This window comes from Cinclus cinclus, chromosome Z, assembly GCF_963662255.1.
Source record: "Cinclus cinclus chromosome Z, bCinCin1.1, whole genome shotgun sequence".
NCBI lineage: Eukaryota > Metazoa > Chordata > Aves > Passeriformes > Cinclidae > Cinclus > Cinclus cinclus.
This window is the reverse complement of record NC_085084.1, coordinates 10216662-10230473: the sequence shown is the minus strand read 5'-3', so window position 1 is coordinate 10230473 and position 13812 is coordinate 10216662. Positions and strand designations below refer to the sequence as shown.

The following is a 13812-nucleotide window of genomic DNA, read 5'->3' as shown; positions in this document are numbered from 1 at the left end:
GAATATATTTGCTTTATGTACTACTGCTTATACTTGAGTAATCCACACTTTCTTCTCATATATATTTTTTACTTCAATATAGCCTATTGCTGTTCTTTGGTGTTCTCTAATGATAGATTAGTTAAAACCCTTTTAAAGCCAATTAAATCTGACTTGCAAGCTACAGATTTCATTGTTTTTAAGATTTTTCAACTCTCTTATCTTAGTGATGATAATCATAGTTGGTTGTGAGTATTTGAGTAGCTGACCCTGAAATTCTTTCATTTTTTTCCAACTAAGCATCTGTTTTAGCAGTGCTTTTTTCTCTGCATTAAGCTTCAGCTCCATGCATTTGTAGCACTGTGTTGTCAGTAAAAAGTACATACTGTATGTAGAAGCTCTTAATCATTCTTTCATAGCCATGTTATCAACTCTGTCCTCCCTCTTGTCCTGTCAAAAACACAGGAACAGCATTGCTAAAGTAATTCCTTGATTTCAATTTGGGTAATTATTCTTCCTCTGTGAAGAAATGGACTCCTAAATGTATTGCAAGTTCAGTCCTGTTCCTCCTGGATTCCTGGGTCAGTCCTTACTCCTCCTGCATTTTCCTTAAAAGAAAAGAAGAACATTGGTGTATGCCGCTGTAAACAGTATAGATGAATATGTTAAGTTCAGTTTATGTGAAAACATATTGTATTCTGTTTTTAGCTTAAACCCCTAATGCTATGGGAGATGGGAATCACGAGGCAGGGGAGATACTAGCATAGGCACTTTGTTAGTTGCCAGATTCATTCTTTATTGATTGGTTCCAGCTCCAGAAGAAAGAGGTCTTGTATGGTCCTCCCTTGGTGCTCATAATTGAAAACCTACAGCATCAGTGTGGTGGATCACTAGTCACTTTCTTTCCTTAGAGCATAATGTAGAACTTTTCTATGATGAGCAGTTTGTGTTTCTTTAACACTGCTGAGGCTTTCTTATAACCCATGCCAAGGACTGAACTTTCCAAATTATGTATTTCAGACATTGAGAAAGAAAGGACTTAATGGCTGTGACAGTCCAGACCCTGATGCAGACGATTCAGTAGGTCACAGCCCTGAGTCTGAGGACAAGTACAGAAAACTTAATGAAGATATTGATCTTATGATCAGCAGGCAGAGATTATGTGTAAGTACTCTGAGCTTCTTTTCGTTTTTTTTTTTACTTTCTGATATTTCTCTGAACCTGGCAGGCATTGCACAAGAAAGAAAACAAAGGTTGTGAAAGCCCTGATCCTGACTCCTCTTATGCTCTCACCCCACGCACTGAAGAAAAATACAAAAAAATTAATGAAGAATTTGATAATATGATCAAGAGCCATAAAATACCTGTAAGTACCAAAGGTTAGATGGCTGTCTGCTGATAACTGCTGCAGTAACAAACCATAACCCTTTCAGTTCTGGCTTCTTAAGGAAACAAATTCAGCTAGAAAGAGGCTTTAATAGCCACTGTGGTCAGAAAAATTCACGGTGTATTTTTCTTTCAAGTTTCTAAGTCTGACACACAGAAAAAGCCTATTATGAGTGAAACCTACAGAAGGAAGTGAAATATATGAACTATATTCACTTGATTTACAGAAGTGTTTTACCATGCCACTTGCCCAAATTACACTTAAAAAATAACAGTGAAAATCTTTCTTTGTGGAGAGGCTAACAAATCCACAGAATACTTTCTGTGGCAATATAGAAAACATGATGTGGAACTGAAATTCCTTTATATATTGTAATTAGCATGTTTAGTGCTTCAATTCTCCATTGTGTCTGCTAAACTCAGTTACAGCACTGAAGGGTTACAGCTACTTGCTCGCTGAAGAGAAACAGACTGCATGAGAGCCTAATGACAGGATTTACACATGTTTGTGTGTGGGGTGACTTTACAGCTTTATCAGAGAATCTGCTTTGGCATCATCAGCATTACTTTAATGCTTTAATGTGAGATCAATTTTGTTTTAACCAAGTCAAAATTTCTAACAATAAGTCATATGCCTAGCCAGATATCTAAGAGAAATAACTCTGCATGTGCTATTTGATTTGCACAAGATATACAAAGGATCAATACTTTGTCATTATGTTTGATATTACATTTATAAAGACAACAAAAAGAATATGGAGGTTTGCAGGCTATATTTGGTTGGTTTTCCAAGTGTCTGTGGAAAACAAAGTAAGAAACCAAGTATTTATTCAACTCCAAAGAAGCATTTGAATTTGCATAGGTAACTGCTTACTTCTAAAAGACAAGAGATTATTTGTTCATTGGTCATCTCCACACAAAGGTGGCATGGTTATCTACCAAAAACATTGTCTGGATACCCAGAATGTGCAGTGTCTTCTGTAGTGTTAGTCAATTGTGCACACAAAATCTGACACCTAAGATGAGGACACTTCTTAAGAAGGCTTAGATTCTGTCTCAAGCCCTCTAAGTGTTCTTTCCATTAATTCTCAGTTGAAGGATTTATCACTCAAGGTAATTAAAATTTGAAGAAGTTCTTACATCAGGCCAAAAATATTTTGGAAAAATATAAGGAGACTAGATAGTACTTTCCCAGGGACCAGAAAGGCACCAAATTTGATAAAGTAATATTTAAAATGACTGACTAAGGGTGTCCAATGTGTATGTAGAATATCAGGGAAGAATACAGATATATCAAATTTTTTACCTCCCTTTTTATTTGCTCCTTTTGAAAAGCCATTTTTCTCAGAACAAAAAAGCTTTAAAGCTGTCACCATGAATTTGGTTTCTCCAGATGCAACACAGCTTTACGAATGATGACTGCAGAATTTAGGGAGACTATTAAAACCCAGAATACTTAATCCTTTTTCACATGAAAATCTCACCATTGTTATTTTTTCATACTGTTTCTCTTTCAAAGATGACTTCTGGCTTTTTCAAATCAAACTGACAGAATTTTCACCAATCCACTTTTTCCCTTAAAAATGTATTTGGGATGATCCTTCAAAACCTCTGTTTATCTCATCTATCTTTTTTTTTTTTCTTTCCTCACAAAACAGGTCATGTTTTAATAATCTGAAATCTTAAGACATTAAAAAAATAACCTTGGGGAAAAAACTTCATTCTTGTAGTAGTGAGTTCTATCTCTTTCTTTACCTCCATAAGCATTTGGGAAAATTGTCTTTGTGGTACACTCAGGAAATGTATAAGATTTGGAAACCAGAAAGTTAATCTGAGCATGGTGCATGACATTTTTTTTCTCCAAATTTAATAGAATTTCCCTCTGATTGCTTTCATTAAACATGAACTTTTGACGTCAAATATAGTCCTATTTCAGCAATTATTTGGTTATTTAGGGTATAACTTCCTAACTTTTGGGATGTTATGATCTGCAGTGTATTTATCTTTTTGCACAGTTACTTCAGTGACACTTCAGAGATACAGAACCACAAAATGTTAGCATTTTTCGTATAAGACCAAATAGCCATTCTCTGAATACATCACATGCAGAGCTCAGGGTCTGTCCCCTCTATCAAGCTGCTTATCACAATAGGAAGAAACAGTAGATATTCTCTGCTAATCCAACAGCAGCACCTTCTCTTGGCATAAGCCAAGATGTAATGGGCAAGATAGAGTTCACAACTAGTATATAATGGAAATTTGTAACTATCTGGTTTTGTATATAAATATTCTATATTGTATACAGTAGTATCCTTAAATGGACAAATCAGAATAACTAAGTTAGGAAAAATATATTCATTTACTTGTGATCATCAAAGGTAGCCAAGAAAAGAGGGGAGAAGAAAGCAAAATTAACCATAAAGTCACCAAGTCAAGTCTTTAAATCACTACTTACAGAATATATAAAACAATGCATTGCCTCTGCATGGTTTTATAACATTAAGAAAGTTGCTGCCAAATGAAAACAACATTGTGTTTTGCTCCTAGTAACTTAGCCAAATAATGTTTCCTCAGATAATTCTCTGGGGATAAGTCTTCATATTGTTCTAAACCATCTGATAATAATTAGACATTTATTTGTAAATTTCGTAAGAGTGATGAAAGCCGAGGAGACAGAAATAGCCCACTAGAAGAAAGATATAAGTATCTCTGTCTCTAAATAAATGAAGGCCTGATTGAACATGGGAGGGATGAAACCAATATTTAACACAGACTGTTTGGTCTACTAAGTTCCAAGGGGGTTGAGTGTTCAACACTTCGTTTGGCATCACATATCACAGCTTGTGGAGTGAGCATCTAACACTGTGTGCTGTACAATGGCAGCATTGTCTCTGGTGAGCCCTCTGCCCTCTTTTTCAGTAGTGTCCAAAGGAGAAAAGACAAAGGGAGGGTGAAAAAAGGCAAAATGTGGCAAACTTTATATACATGAAAATAAGGTTTTGCCTATATTAGAATTAGCAAAAAAGCAAAAAACACACTGAAGAAGTGTGAAGTGTGCTTACCTCTGAGGTGAATTCTTTGAACAGTCCCTGGCAAGCTTTTGACAACTTTTGATGACAAATAACATTCTCCCAGACAATTTCTTAATTTTCTTTTGTCATTAGTCCAGGCCAGGAGCAACTCCCAGTTGTCAGTCATATAGAGTCATGATTTTTTTGACATTGAGAAAGCTTAGTGGTATGGACCTGAGCTGCTTTGTGGCCTCAGATGGCCTCAGTTCCTCCCTAGTTCCTACTAATATGGATACTACACAAGTGCATCAGAAGCTTTTAAACCCATGTCCTAGTTTGAAAGACAGGTGTTTGCTAAGAAAAGCAGAAGCCTCCCTATGAACTGAAAAAATGTGATCCCCCCTGCCGCCAAATTGTTATAATTTTGGATTAAAGGGAGCTCTCAGGCAAAGATATGGGGATAGCAATAACAGTTCTTTACTGGTATGTCTAACAAGACAAAAAAAATAATAAATAAAACAAGCTATGAAATTAGCCACAAACAGAACAGTAACTCAGTCCCAGTCCCTTTCTGGCTGCAGGCACCTTTTCCCTGAGCTGCAGTTCCCGGTGCTGGGGGCGGGCAGGTCCCGCAGAGCTGCAGGAGGGCTGGGGGTGATGGCAGCGCTGTCCCAGGGGGGGAGAGAGAGAGAGATGGAGAGAGCCCTCCGCTCACGGTGTGGGTCCTGGTGCTCAGCAGAGTGCTGGATGGTGGCAGGTTACAGTGAGAAGGCAGCAGGGCAGGGTCCCACAGCAGTGAGGATGGCTCCTGGCGCTGGGATGGAGCAGAGAGGCAGGAGGCGGCAATCATCCTTCTCGTCCGAACTCCACGGGGGAAATGGGGAGAGCCAGAGCCTTCCGTCTGCTCTTCTGGATGTTTGGATATTGAGGGGTTTCCCTCTTATCTCCCCTCCCCCTTGCCACCAGGGCCCAGTCAACAGGTATCTTAGCATGACAATGGGGAAAATTCCACAGAGGGAAAAGGGAAAGAACCACCTCTATCCTTGCAGCCTGATCTACTTGCTCATTGTGTTGGTGCTCCTCATTAGCCCGACTCTTGGGGACATGGGCATCTACATGACGGACCTTTACGGGTTGCTTCTCTACCCGACTGGCAATGTCTTTCCACTCATCAGCAGCCCAGATTGGTTTTCCCCTACATTGCCAGTTAGCTTTTTTCCATCTTTCCAGCCAGCCCCACAGAGCATTGGCTACCATCCATGAATCAGTGTAAAGGTAAAGCTTTGGCCACTTCTCTCTTTCAGCAATGTCCAGGGCCAGCTGAACGGCTTTGAGTTCAGCAAGTTGACTTGATCCACCTTCTCCTTCGGTAGCTTGTGCAACCTGTCGTGTGGGGCTCCATACGGCTGCTTTCCACTTCCGGTTCATCCCCACGATGCGACAGGAACCGTCAGTGAAAAGAGAGTAGTGAGTTTCATCTGCTGGCAGTTGGTTGTATGGTGGGGCTTCATCAGCCCGGGTCACTTGTTCTTGCTCCTCTTCATCAGCAAGACCAAAATTTTCACCTTCTGGCCAGTTTGTAATTATTTCCAAAATCCCAGGGCGATTTGGGTTTCCGATACGGGCGCGCTGTGTGATGAGGGCAATCCACTTGCTCCATGTGGCATCGGTGGCGTGGTGGGTAGAGGGGACCTTCCCTTTAAACATCCACCCCAGCACTGGTAGTCGGGGTGCCAGGAGGAGCTGTGCTTCTGTGCCAATCACCTCTGAGGCAGCTTGAACTCCTTCATAAGCAGCCAAGATCTCCTTCTCTGTTGGGGTGTAGTTGGCTTCAGACCCTCTGTAACTTTGGCTCCAGAATCCCAGAGGTCGGCCTCGGGTCTCACCAGGTACCTTCTGCCAAAGGCTCCAGGACAAGCCCTTGTTCCCGGCTGCAGAGTAGAGCACATTCTTCACCTCTGGTCCCGTCCTGACTGGGCTGAGGGCTACAGCATGAGCGATCTCCTGCTTGATCTGGCAAAGGCTTGCTGCTGCTCAGGGCCCCAGTGGAATTCGTTCTTCCGGGTGACCAGGTAGAGAGGGCTCACGATCTGGCTGTACTCAGGAATCTGCATTCTCCAAAAGCCTATGGCACCTAGGAAAGTGTCGGCGGAAAACACGGGAGACGAGTCCCATGCTATCATGATCAACAAGCCTCGTTTATTATGTGCTAGATAATTACTTTTATACATGCAATAATTAGCTCATACATATTGCTAACTTATAGCTCTTCATTGGTTCTATAGTTCATGACGCATATGACCTTCGCAGTAAACCTTGCAGTTGCTAGTTCCTCTATTTTAGATACTTTTCTGCACTCCTTCTGCTTTCAACAACCTTGTTTTTGTATAATATCTGTGCTCAAGGATACTGTGTCCCTGCAGGCAGTCACGTAGGCCACAGCTACACTTTGACTAGCCTGATTGTATCGTGGCCTTTGCAACGCAGCCATTCTTCTGTTATGCTCTCCACACTTCCCCCGTTTTCTTTTTGTGCTAATAGGGATGTATTCCCTTTTTGATTTATAGCTCGCATTATTGCGCTTTGCAAGCATTTAAAAAGGCATGGCACTATAATAAGCACACTAAAAATTACAATTGCAATTGTAATCAAATGTTGCAATACGGACAACAGCCAGGGACTTAAACTAAGACTTTTTATCCAGTCTTCAAGCCCAAACCCAGAGTTTTGTTGTAAGTGTGTGGTTAGTGTATGTAATTGCTGCAATTGTGCGTGTATGGAAACAGAGTGGTCTGATAAATTCATGCAACACATACCTTCAAAGTCTTCACACCCGTGGCCTTGGGCTAATAACAAAAAGTCGATGGCAGCTCGATTCTGTAAGGTAGCGTGTCTCACTGAATTAACGTCTGTTAACAATTGTGACAGTGCAATCAATGTGGCATTAGTTTGTTTTGCAAGCCAGCATCCTAGTTTTCTTAAGGTGGTTAAGGCTTGCGCGGTACCTATATTTGGGACTAATGATGCCCCAAAAATCTTTCCACGGGACCAGAAGGTGGCTTTATCATCACATTCGGATGTGAAAGCATGCGCCATCCTTTTGCTTCTAAAATATCTTTTATGTCGTTGTAAAATCATGGACATATTTGGTGTAAGCAATGTTAGTCGCCCAAGTGTACAGGGTCCTCCTACTAATTTGGAGGGGATTCCTGCCCAGGCACAATCTCCGCATATAAGGAATACTCCTGGAGGCAAACTAACTGGCGAGTTAGAGGACAGCGACAATTTGTTAGTTGTATAATTGCACCACCTAGAGACGTTGTGGTATACCGGCTGGGTAGCATTAACAACCATAGGAAATAAGAGATTAGCACCCTGCTTACCAGGGCCTGCACGATACACACTTGTCCAATTAAATTGGACACATGCATCTACTTTAATTGAGCCTAATATTTCAAGTTCTTGAGGTTCTAATGGAACTTGTGGAAAATGGGATATAATTGTGTCCCAGCTGTCCACGTTGTTACTAGGACTGCTGGCATTACAGGAGGATACTCCTTTTGGGCTTGGCCATGAATTCAGTGGCACTCCTACCAGGCACGTTGAAAAGGGATTTTCCGGTGACGACAGTGCCAGGCATATAGCTTCTTGCCCTGTCTTGTTAGCTAACATCACCCATACGTTCTCTTTTGGCTGCGGAGGGACCCAAATAGCAGCAGAAGCACATAGGTAAAATGATGTTACAGTAGTTAACACTAGCTTTAACTCGCTTTTCCTCATTGCTGATCTTTCTTTCTATTCTTTTGTGCTTGCTTTTTAACTCTCAACCGCTGATATCTGTTACAGAGTGCTTCCCACTCTTGGGGGTGGACTACCCACTGTCGAGGGATTCTGTAATACACGTCACACTGCTTCTGTACTATGTGAGAGTTATGTATTGCTCTAGCCCTCTCTACTGAGCGTTGAAGCTCCCAACGGGCATATGCCAGAGCTTTTTGCTCAGGGCTCTCATATAAGAGAAACGCTTGGTGGAAGGGTAATCCTGTGTTTTCCTCAAGTGCCTGTCGATGAGTCTTATTTCTCCAGGCTCCCCGACACAAAAAACACCACAATCTCCCACCTGTTGCCTGTTGATGTACCCAAGTGTCTCGACCACAACCCCCACAATGTATCAGCACCCATGCATGATGATACTGGTCTCCACAGCTTAAGCATCCACAAAGCCTTATTTCTTCAACACAGTAATTGGCTAAGCAAACAAGCAAATATGCTAATTGGTCTGCTGTCCTTGGCTCTATGATAGCTGGGCTAAGTTCACCTATAGAACTTCTGATTTTGAAGCACATGACTGATATAATGGTTTCAATTAAAAACATAATGGAAGGATGAAGACCTGTCTTAAGGGTCAGTGAAAATTTACTCCTGAGTATGTTGGTATACATACTTAGTTTACTCCAGATCTTTAAGATTTTTTTAATGATCTGGATGTTGTCTGAAAGGAGATGTCCTGGTTTGAAAGACAGATGTTTGTTAACGAAAGCAGAAGCCTCCCTTTGAACTGAAAAATGTGATCCTTCCTTCCTACAGATTATTATGATTTTGAAATTAAGGGAGCTCTCAGGCAAAGATATGGGGATAGCAATAACAGTTCTTTGCTAGTATATCTAACAAGACAAACAAGAACAACAACAGCTATGAAATTACCCACAAACAGAACAGTAACTCAGTCCCAGTCCCTTTCTGGCTGCAGGCACCTTTTCCCTGAGCTGCAGTTCCCGGTGCTGGGGGCGGGCGGGTCCCGCAGAGCTGCAGGAGGGCTGGGGGTGATGGCAGAGCTGTCCCAGGGGAAAGAGAGAGAGATGGAGAGAGAGCTCTCCGCTCACGGTGTGGGTCCTAGTGCTCAGCAGAGTGCTGGATGGTGGCAGGTTAAAGTGAGAAGGCAGCAGGGCAGGGTCTGACAGCAGTGAGGATGGCTCCTGGCGCTGGGATGGTGGTGATGGGGCTGAGGCAGCGATCGTCCTTCTCGTCCAAACTCCGTGGGGGAAATGGGGCCAAGCCAGAGCCTTCTGTCTGCTCTTCTGGATGTTTGGATATCGAGGGGTTTCCCTTCTCTCTCTCTCTCCTCTCTCTTGCCACCAGGGCCCAGTCAACAGGTATCTTAGCATGACAATGGGGAAAATTCCACAGAGGAAAAAGGGAAAGAACCAACCTGCAATAGTTCATCAGGATGGAATGGAATCAATATGACCCTGGCTTACCACCAGGAATGAGGGAATGTGCAGGATGTTGCAGTTCTTGGTTAGGAATATGTAACACTTTAATAAAGTTAGACAAACAAAGAAAACTGTAGCTAAAGATGTAGTGTTTTAAGATTGATGTTTATCCAGCCAAACTTCTTTCTCTAACTTTTGACTGTGGAGAACAAGAAAAACTACTGTATTTCAGATACAGTATGTTGTGCTGAAAAGCAGAGAGTAAACTGACTTTGCCCTGATAACATTGACTATGAAGCGCTCTGCAAATAGATGTAGGTAGATCCAGATAGTAGGTAAAATGACAAAAAAACTAGACTGTTAGTACAGAAATTAAACAAATCATTTAAAAATATATTTTAAAATGAAGAAATGAAAGCTAAATAACAGTTTCACATGACTAGGGTGACTGGCAGCCCGAAGAGCAACCAAGATTGGAGCTCTTTTGTGCTGTACAAAAAATAAATAAAAAATAAAAAATAAATTAAAAAATAAATAAAAAAAGGGAGAGCATAGTGGTTAAAGTAAATAAGCTTTTAGAATTCTGAGAAGACATTCAGTTTTGCATTTGTACTGGTGTTTTAGTTTAGATAACAGAGATTTAGATTAGGAAAAGATATTAAGAAAATAGAGGCAATAATAGTCTCTACCCAGATTCAGAGGGCAGACTTCAAAGATCTTGTGACACAGGGTGAGAAAGCCTTATGCAAAGTGTTCCCCCGTGGGTGACAGTCAATGCAACATGGACTGGCACTCAAGCAGGCAGGACCAAGGGCTCAAAGCCACCAGGTGGAGAGGACTTCATCACAGTCCTGGATGTTGCAATAACCAGAAACTCCATGTTGGCTTGTTAATGTCCATTTATTCATTTATCAGGCTGTAATTGCCACTGAAACATGGAGTGTTCAAACACCAGCTTTGAGCTCCACAGTCATGTGCTTCTGACTAACATGGCATTTAGGAACATTTTGGGTCTTTCGGTGGCCACTAAAAAGAATTACTTGCTTCAAAACATACCTTCAAGCTGATAAAATGTTTCAGATTATGCAATGTGACCCTATTTCCAAGGAACTTAGACCTGAGTCATAAGGGTGCAGATTAAATGTAGATTCTTACATCTGTTGATTATATGTAGAACATGTGGATTCTCTAAACACCTCACCTTCCTTTCCTACCTCTATTTAAATCAATCAGCTCTATGAGAAATATAGCCCTTGGAGTACAGTTCAGCTTCTTAGCAAAAGGAAGCAAATTCCCATGTGCCCCCAGGCTGGGGAGCAATGCCATCAACTCCATCTATTCAACTACTTTTGCTGTGGCCATCTCTTGTAAAAAGGAGACCACAGGCTACAGAGAGGGTATCAGAGCTAAATTAACACTTCAGTATAGTTCAAAGGCATTTGTGTAAAGTATCCTTAACATCATACCTTGAAAATCTTGCTCTGTGTTTCAGTGGTTAGGCAAAATAATTCCTCTATATTTAGAGTAAAATTTTCTCTGTCCCTAGAGAGGACCAAGAAAAAAAAAAAGCCTTAAGGGATAACTAATTTGATGGATAGTGCTGTAATACGTAGGGCATAGCCAACAGCTTCAGCTAGAGAGAACACATGGGTGGCACAAGGTCAGAGTGCCTCAGTTGCCTGACAAGCAATTGATATGTCCAGCTCTCCATGTATTCCTCCTAGGTCCTTGAAGACATACCAATACTGTCATCTGCCAACAATAAAATTTAAAACTTTGATTTCCTCCCTCAGAATATGTTACTAGTCAACCTTACAGAGTTTTTTTAATGTGTTTAATCTCTTGAAGCTTATAAGATTTCTAAATTGCAAATTAAGGGGTACTTGGTCTGTATTCACATATTGAATACCAAAATTGCTGTCAGGAAATTCTGAAAAGGTTTTCCTGATCAAAAAGGCAAGAAACTAAAACTTTTAAAAACAAGTAATTTAAATATGGATTTCTAATGGAGTCATAACTTTTATGAAAATTCAAGCAACTGCTACCCAAGAAACCCCAACCAACAAATTCACCAACCAAGGAAACTGAGATTCCTAAGAACATAACAAGAGACGCATCTCCTTACAATTTCTGTCAGTGTAGTATATTATTTGGGGTTTGGATTAGGGGTTTGTTAAGCATTCTTGCAAAGGGAAGTGGCTCAGGAGAAGTTCTTGCCTTTAGGTATGAAAACAGGATTTGAAAAGGCATCGCTAAATAACACCCCTGCCCCCTCAAAAACCAACCACAAAGACTAGTGTGTATCTAAATTTCTTGTATTTGTTAGCTGTCCCTGAGGAGAACTTTATTTTTTAAAACCTTTCCAAGCTAAGTTAGAAACTCAGAAAAAGAGTGATTAACTGAGTTGATGTCTTTTATGAAACTTGGAATAATTCTGTTGCTAAAGCAACACAAGTTTAAATTAAAATATTCTTTTGTATTCTGTCCCTTCCAATTTTTTTTCTGCACCATGAAGTCACCTTTGTCATGTAATCTTGATCTTGCAGTAATCTATGATACTAGATTAAGGTATGACAAGTAAACAATTATGACTTCACAGAATGAAAGAAATATAAAATTATGCTGCATTAGACAGTGGGTTTTTTTAAACAATAAAAAAGTAGGAAAAAAAGGAAAGAAAAAGTCTTTCCAGTTCTTACAAAATAAATGTGCAAACTTCATTAAAGGAAGATAGAAACATTATTTTAAAAATCATATTTAAAAGCCTTGTTAATTCTTTTGAAACTCTTGTCTTGAGTCTTAGGGGAAAGCACAGATATTTTAACAACCAAGTACAGAATACTTGAACTAAATATAGAGTAACTGTACTTGAAGGCTGTTTCACTTTTGTGCTATTCTCATATTGATCTTCCTTTTTGCTTGTACAGGCTGTTCCACCACCAAACTTTGAGATGCCAGTTTCTATCCCAGTGTCCAACCACAATAGTTTGGTATACAGTAACCCAGTCAGCTCACTGGGAAACCCCAACCTTTTACCACTGGCTCATCCTTCTTTGCAAAGGAATAGCATGTCTCCTGGTGTGACACATCGGCCTCCGAGTGCAGGTAACGCAGGTAGGCTCTGTTCTACCCCATCCCTTTAAATGCTCTACTGTCAGCTTCTTGCATGCCTTGTGTCACTTAAACTGTACTCGAAGAAATAAGAACTCTATTTTTAACAGTCATAAGAGTTTTTCCAAAATTGCTGTGCTGAAAAATCAAAATACGCACAAAACAAACAAACAGAAGACCAAAACCAAAACTGTTTTTCTAACTGACTAAGGTTGAAGGAAATCAGTGAAGTCAATGAAGGACAGAAGGGCTGACAGCATGCTCTTTCATAAAATGGCAACTTATCTACTTAATTCATACAAATACTCACTATAACATAAAGCAGAGGAAAAAATGTAGCCAAGGCAAACAATTTGAAGCAAGTATATTAGAACACTCATTACTTAAATAATCAGCCTACAGTCAAAATGCAGAATGTATTTTATTGATTCATTCACAAGTCCTTTGATGGGTTAATGTTAGTTGAGCTCTGTACTTTAGTGCCTTACATAGCAAGGGATTGTGGTTTGTTATGGTGATGGTGAGAGCTCATCTCTGAATAGGATAAGTGGGCATTAGGTTGTTTCAATCTGTCTGGCTCCAGCAACATCAAGATCCTTAACTATACCAGTTCAAAGGATCACTTGAGGTCTCAATGTGCAAAGAGAAGTTTTAAAAATCCTTGCTGTGAATGTCTATGAAAGGCTGAGGAAATTATAAACTATGTATATATATATATATATATATATGTGTGTGTGTGTGTATATGTGTGTATATATATATATATATGTATATATAAATATATTCTGAGTCATATTCTTCTCCAGGAATCTTCAGCCTCTTCCTCCCAGTCCTTTGCTTTTCTGACTAACTTTCAGCTAAAGATAGTTTTCAAATGAAGGTCTACTATATATAACTTTCAAACATAATTTTTCACATGCTGTGGAAGTATGAAACTAAAATAAGGAAATTATGGGTACTCCATATTTTGTTTGTCCTTGAAAGGCACCTCATACAGGTAACATTAAACATCATGATTTTATATTTATGGTCTGATTCAACTGCCTATTGAAGTCAGAGGAAAAAAATAGTGGGTACTACAGCAGGCTTGCTGATTGAAGGTAAAGAAAATA

General features: G+C 40.1%; 1 protein-coding gene across 7 annotated transcripts in view; it reads left to right on the top strand.

Annotated features, from left to right (window-relative positions):
* The first annotated feature begins 1002 nt into the window (after positions 1–1002).
* MEF2C (myocyte enhancer factor 2C) overlaps positions 1003–13812 on the top strand; it is a 36030-nt gene continuing 23220 nt past the window's right edge. For 4 of the 7 annotated variants that reach the window (XM_062512660.1, XM_062512658.1, XM_062512659.1 and 1 more), the window contains exons 1-2: positions 1003–1143; positions 12517–12703. In XM_062512660.1, coding sequence (XP_062368644.1) covers positions 1120–1143; positions 12517–12703 — 211 coding nt within the window. In that variant the 5' untranslated portion in view covers positions 1003–1119. Of the gene's footprint in view, positions 1144–1207; positions 1346–6557; positions 6585–12516; positions 12704–13812 lie in introns of those variants that run through there. The other 3 variants (XM_062512655.1, XM_062512654.1, XM_062512656.1) reach the window with 2 other exon arrangements.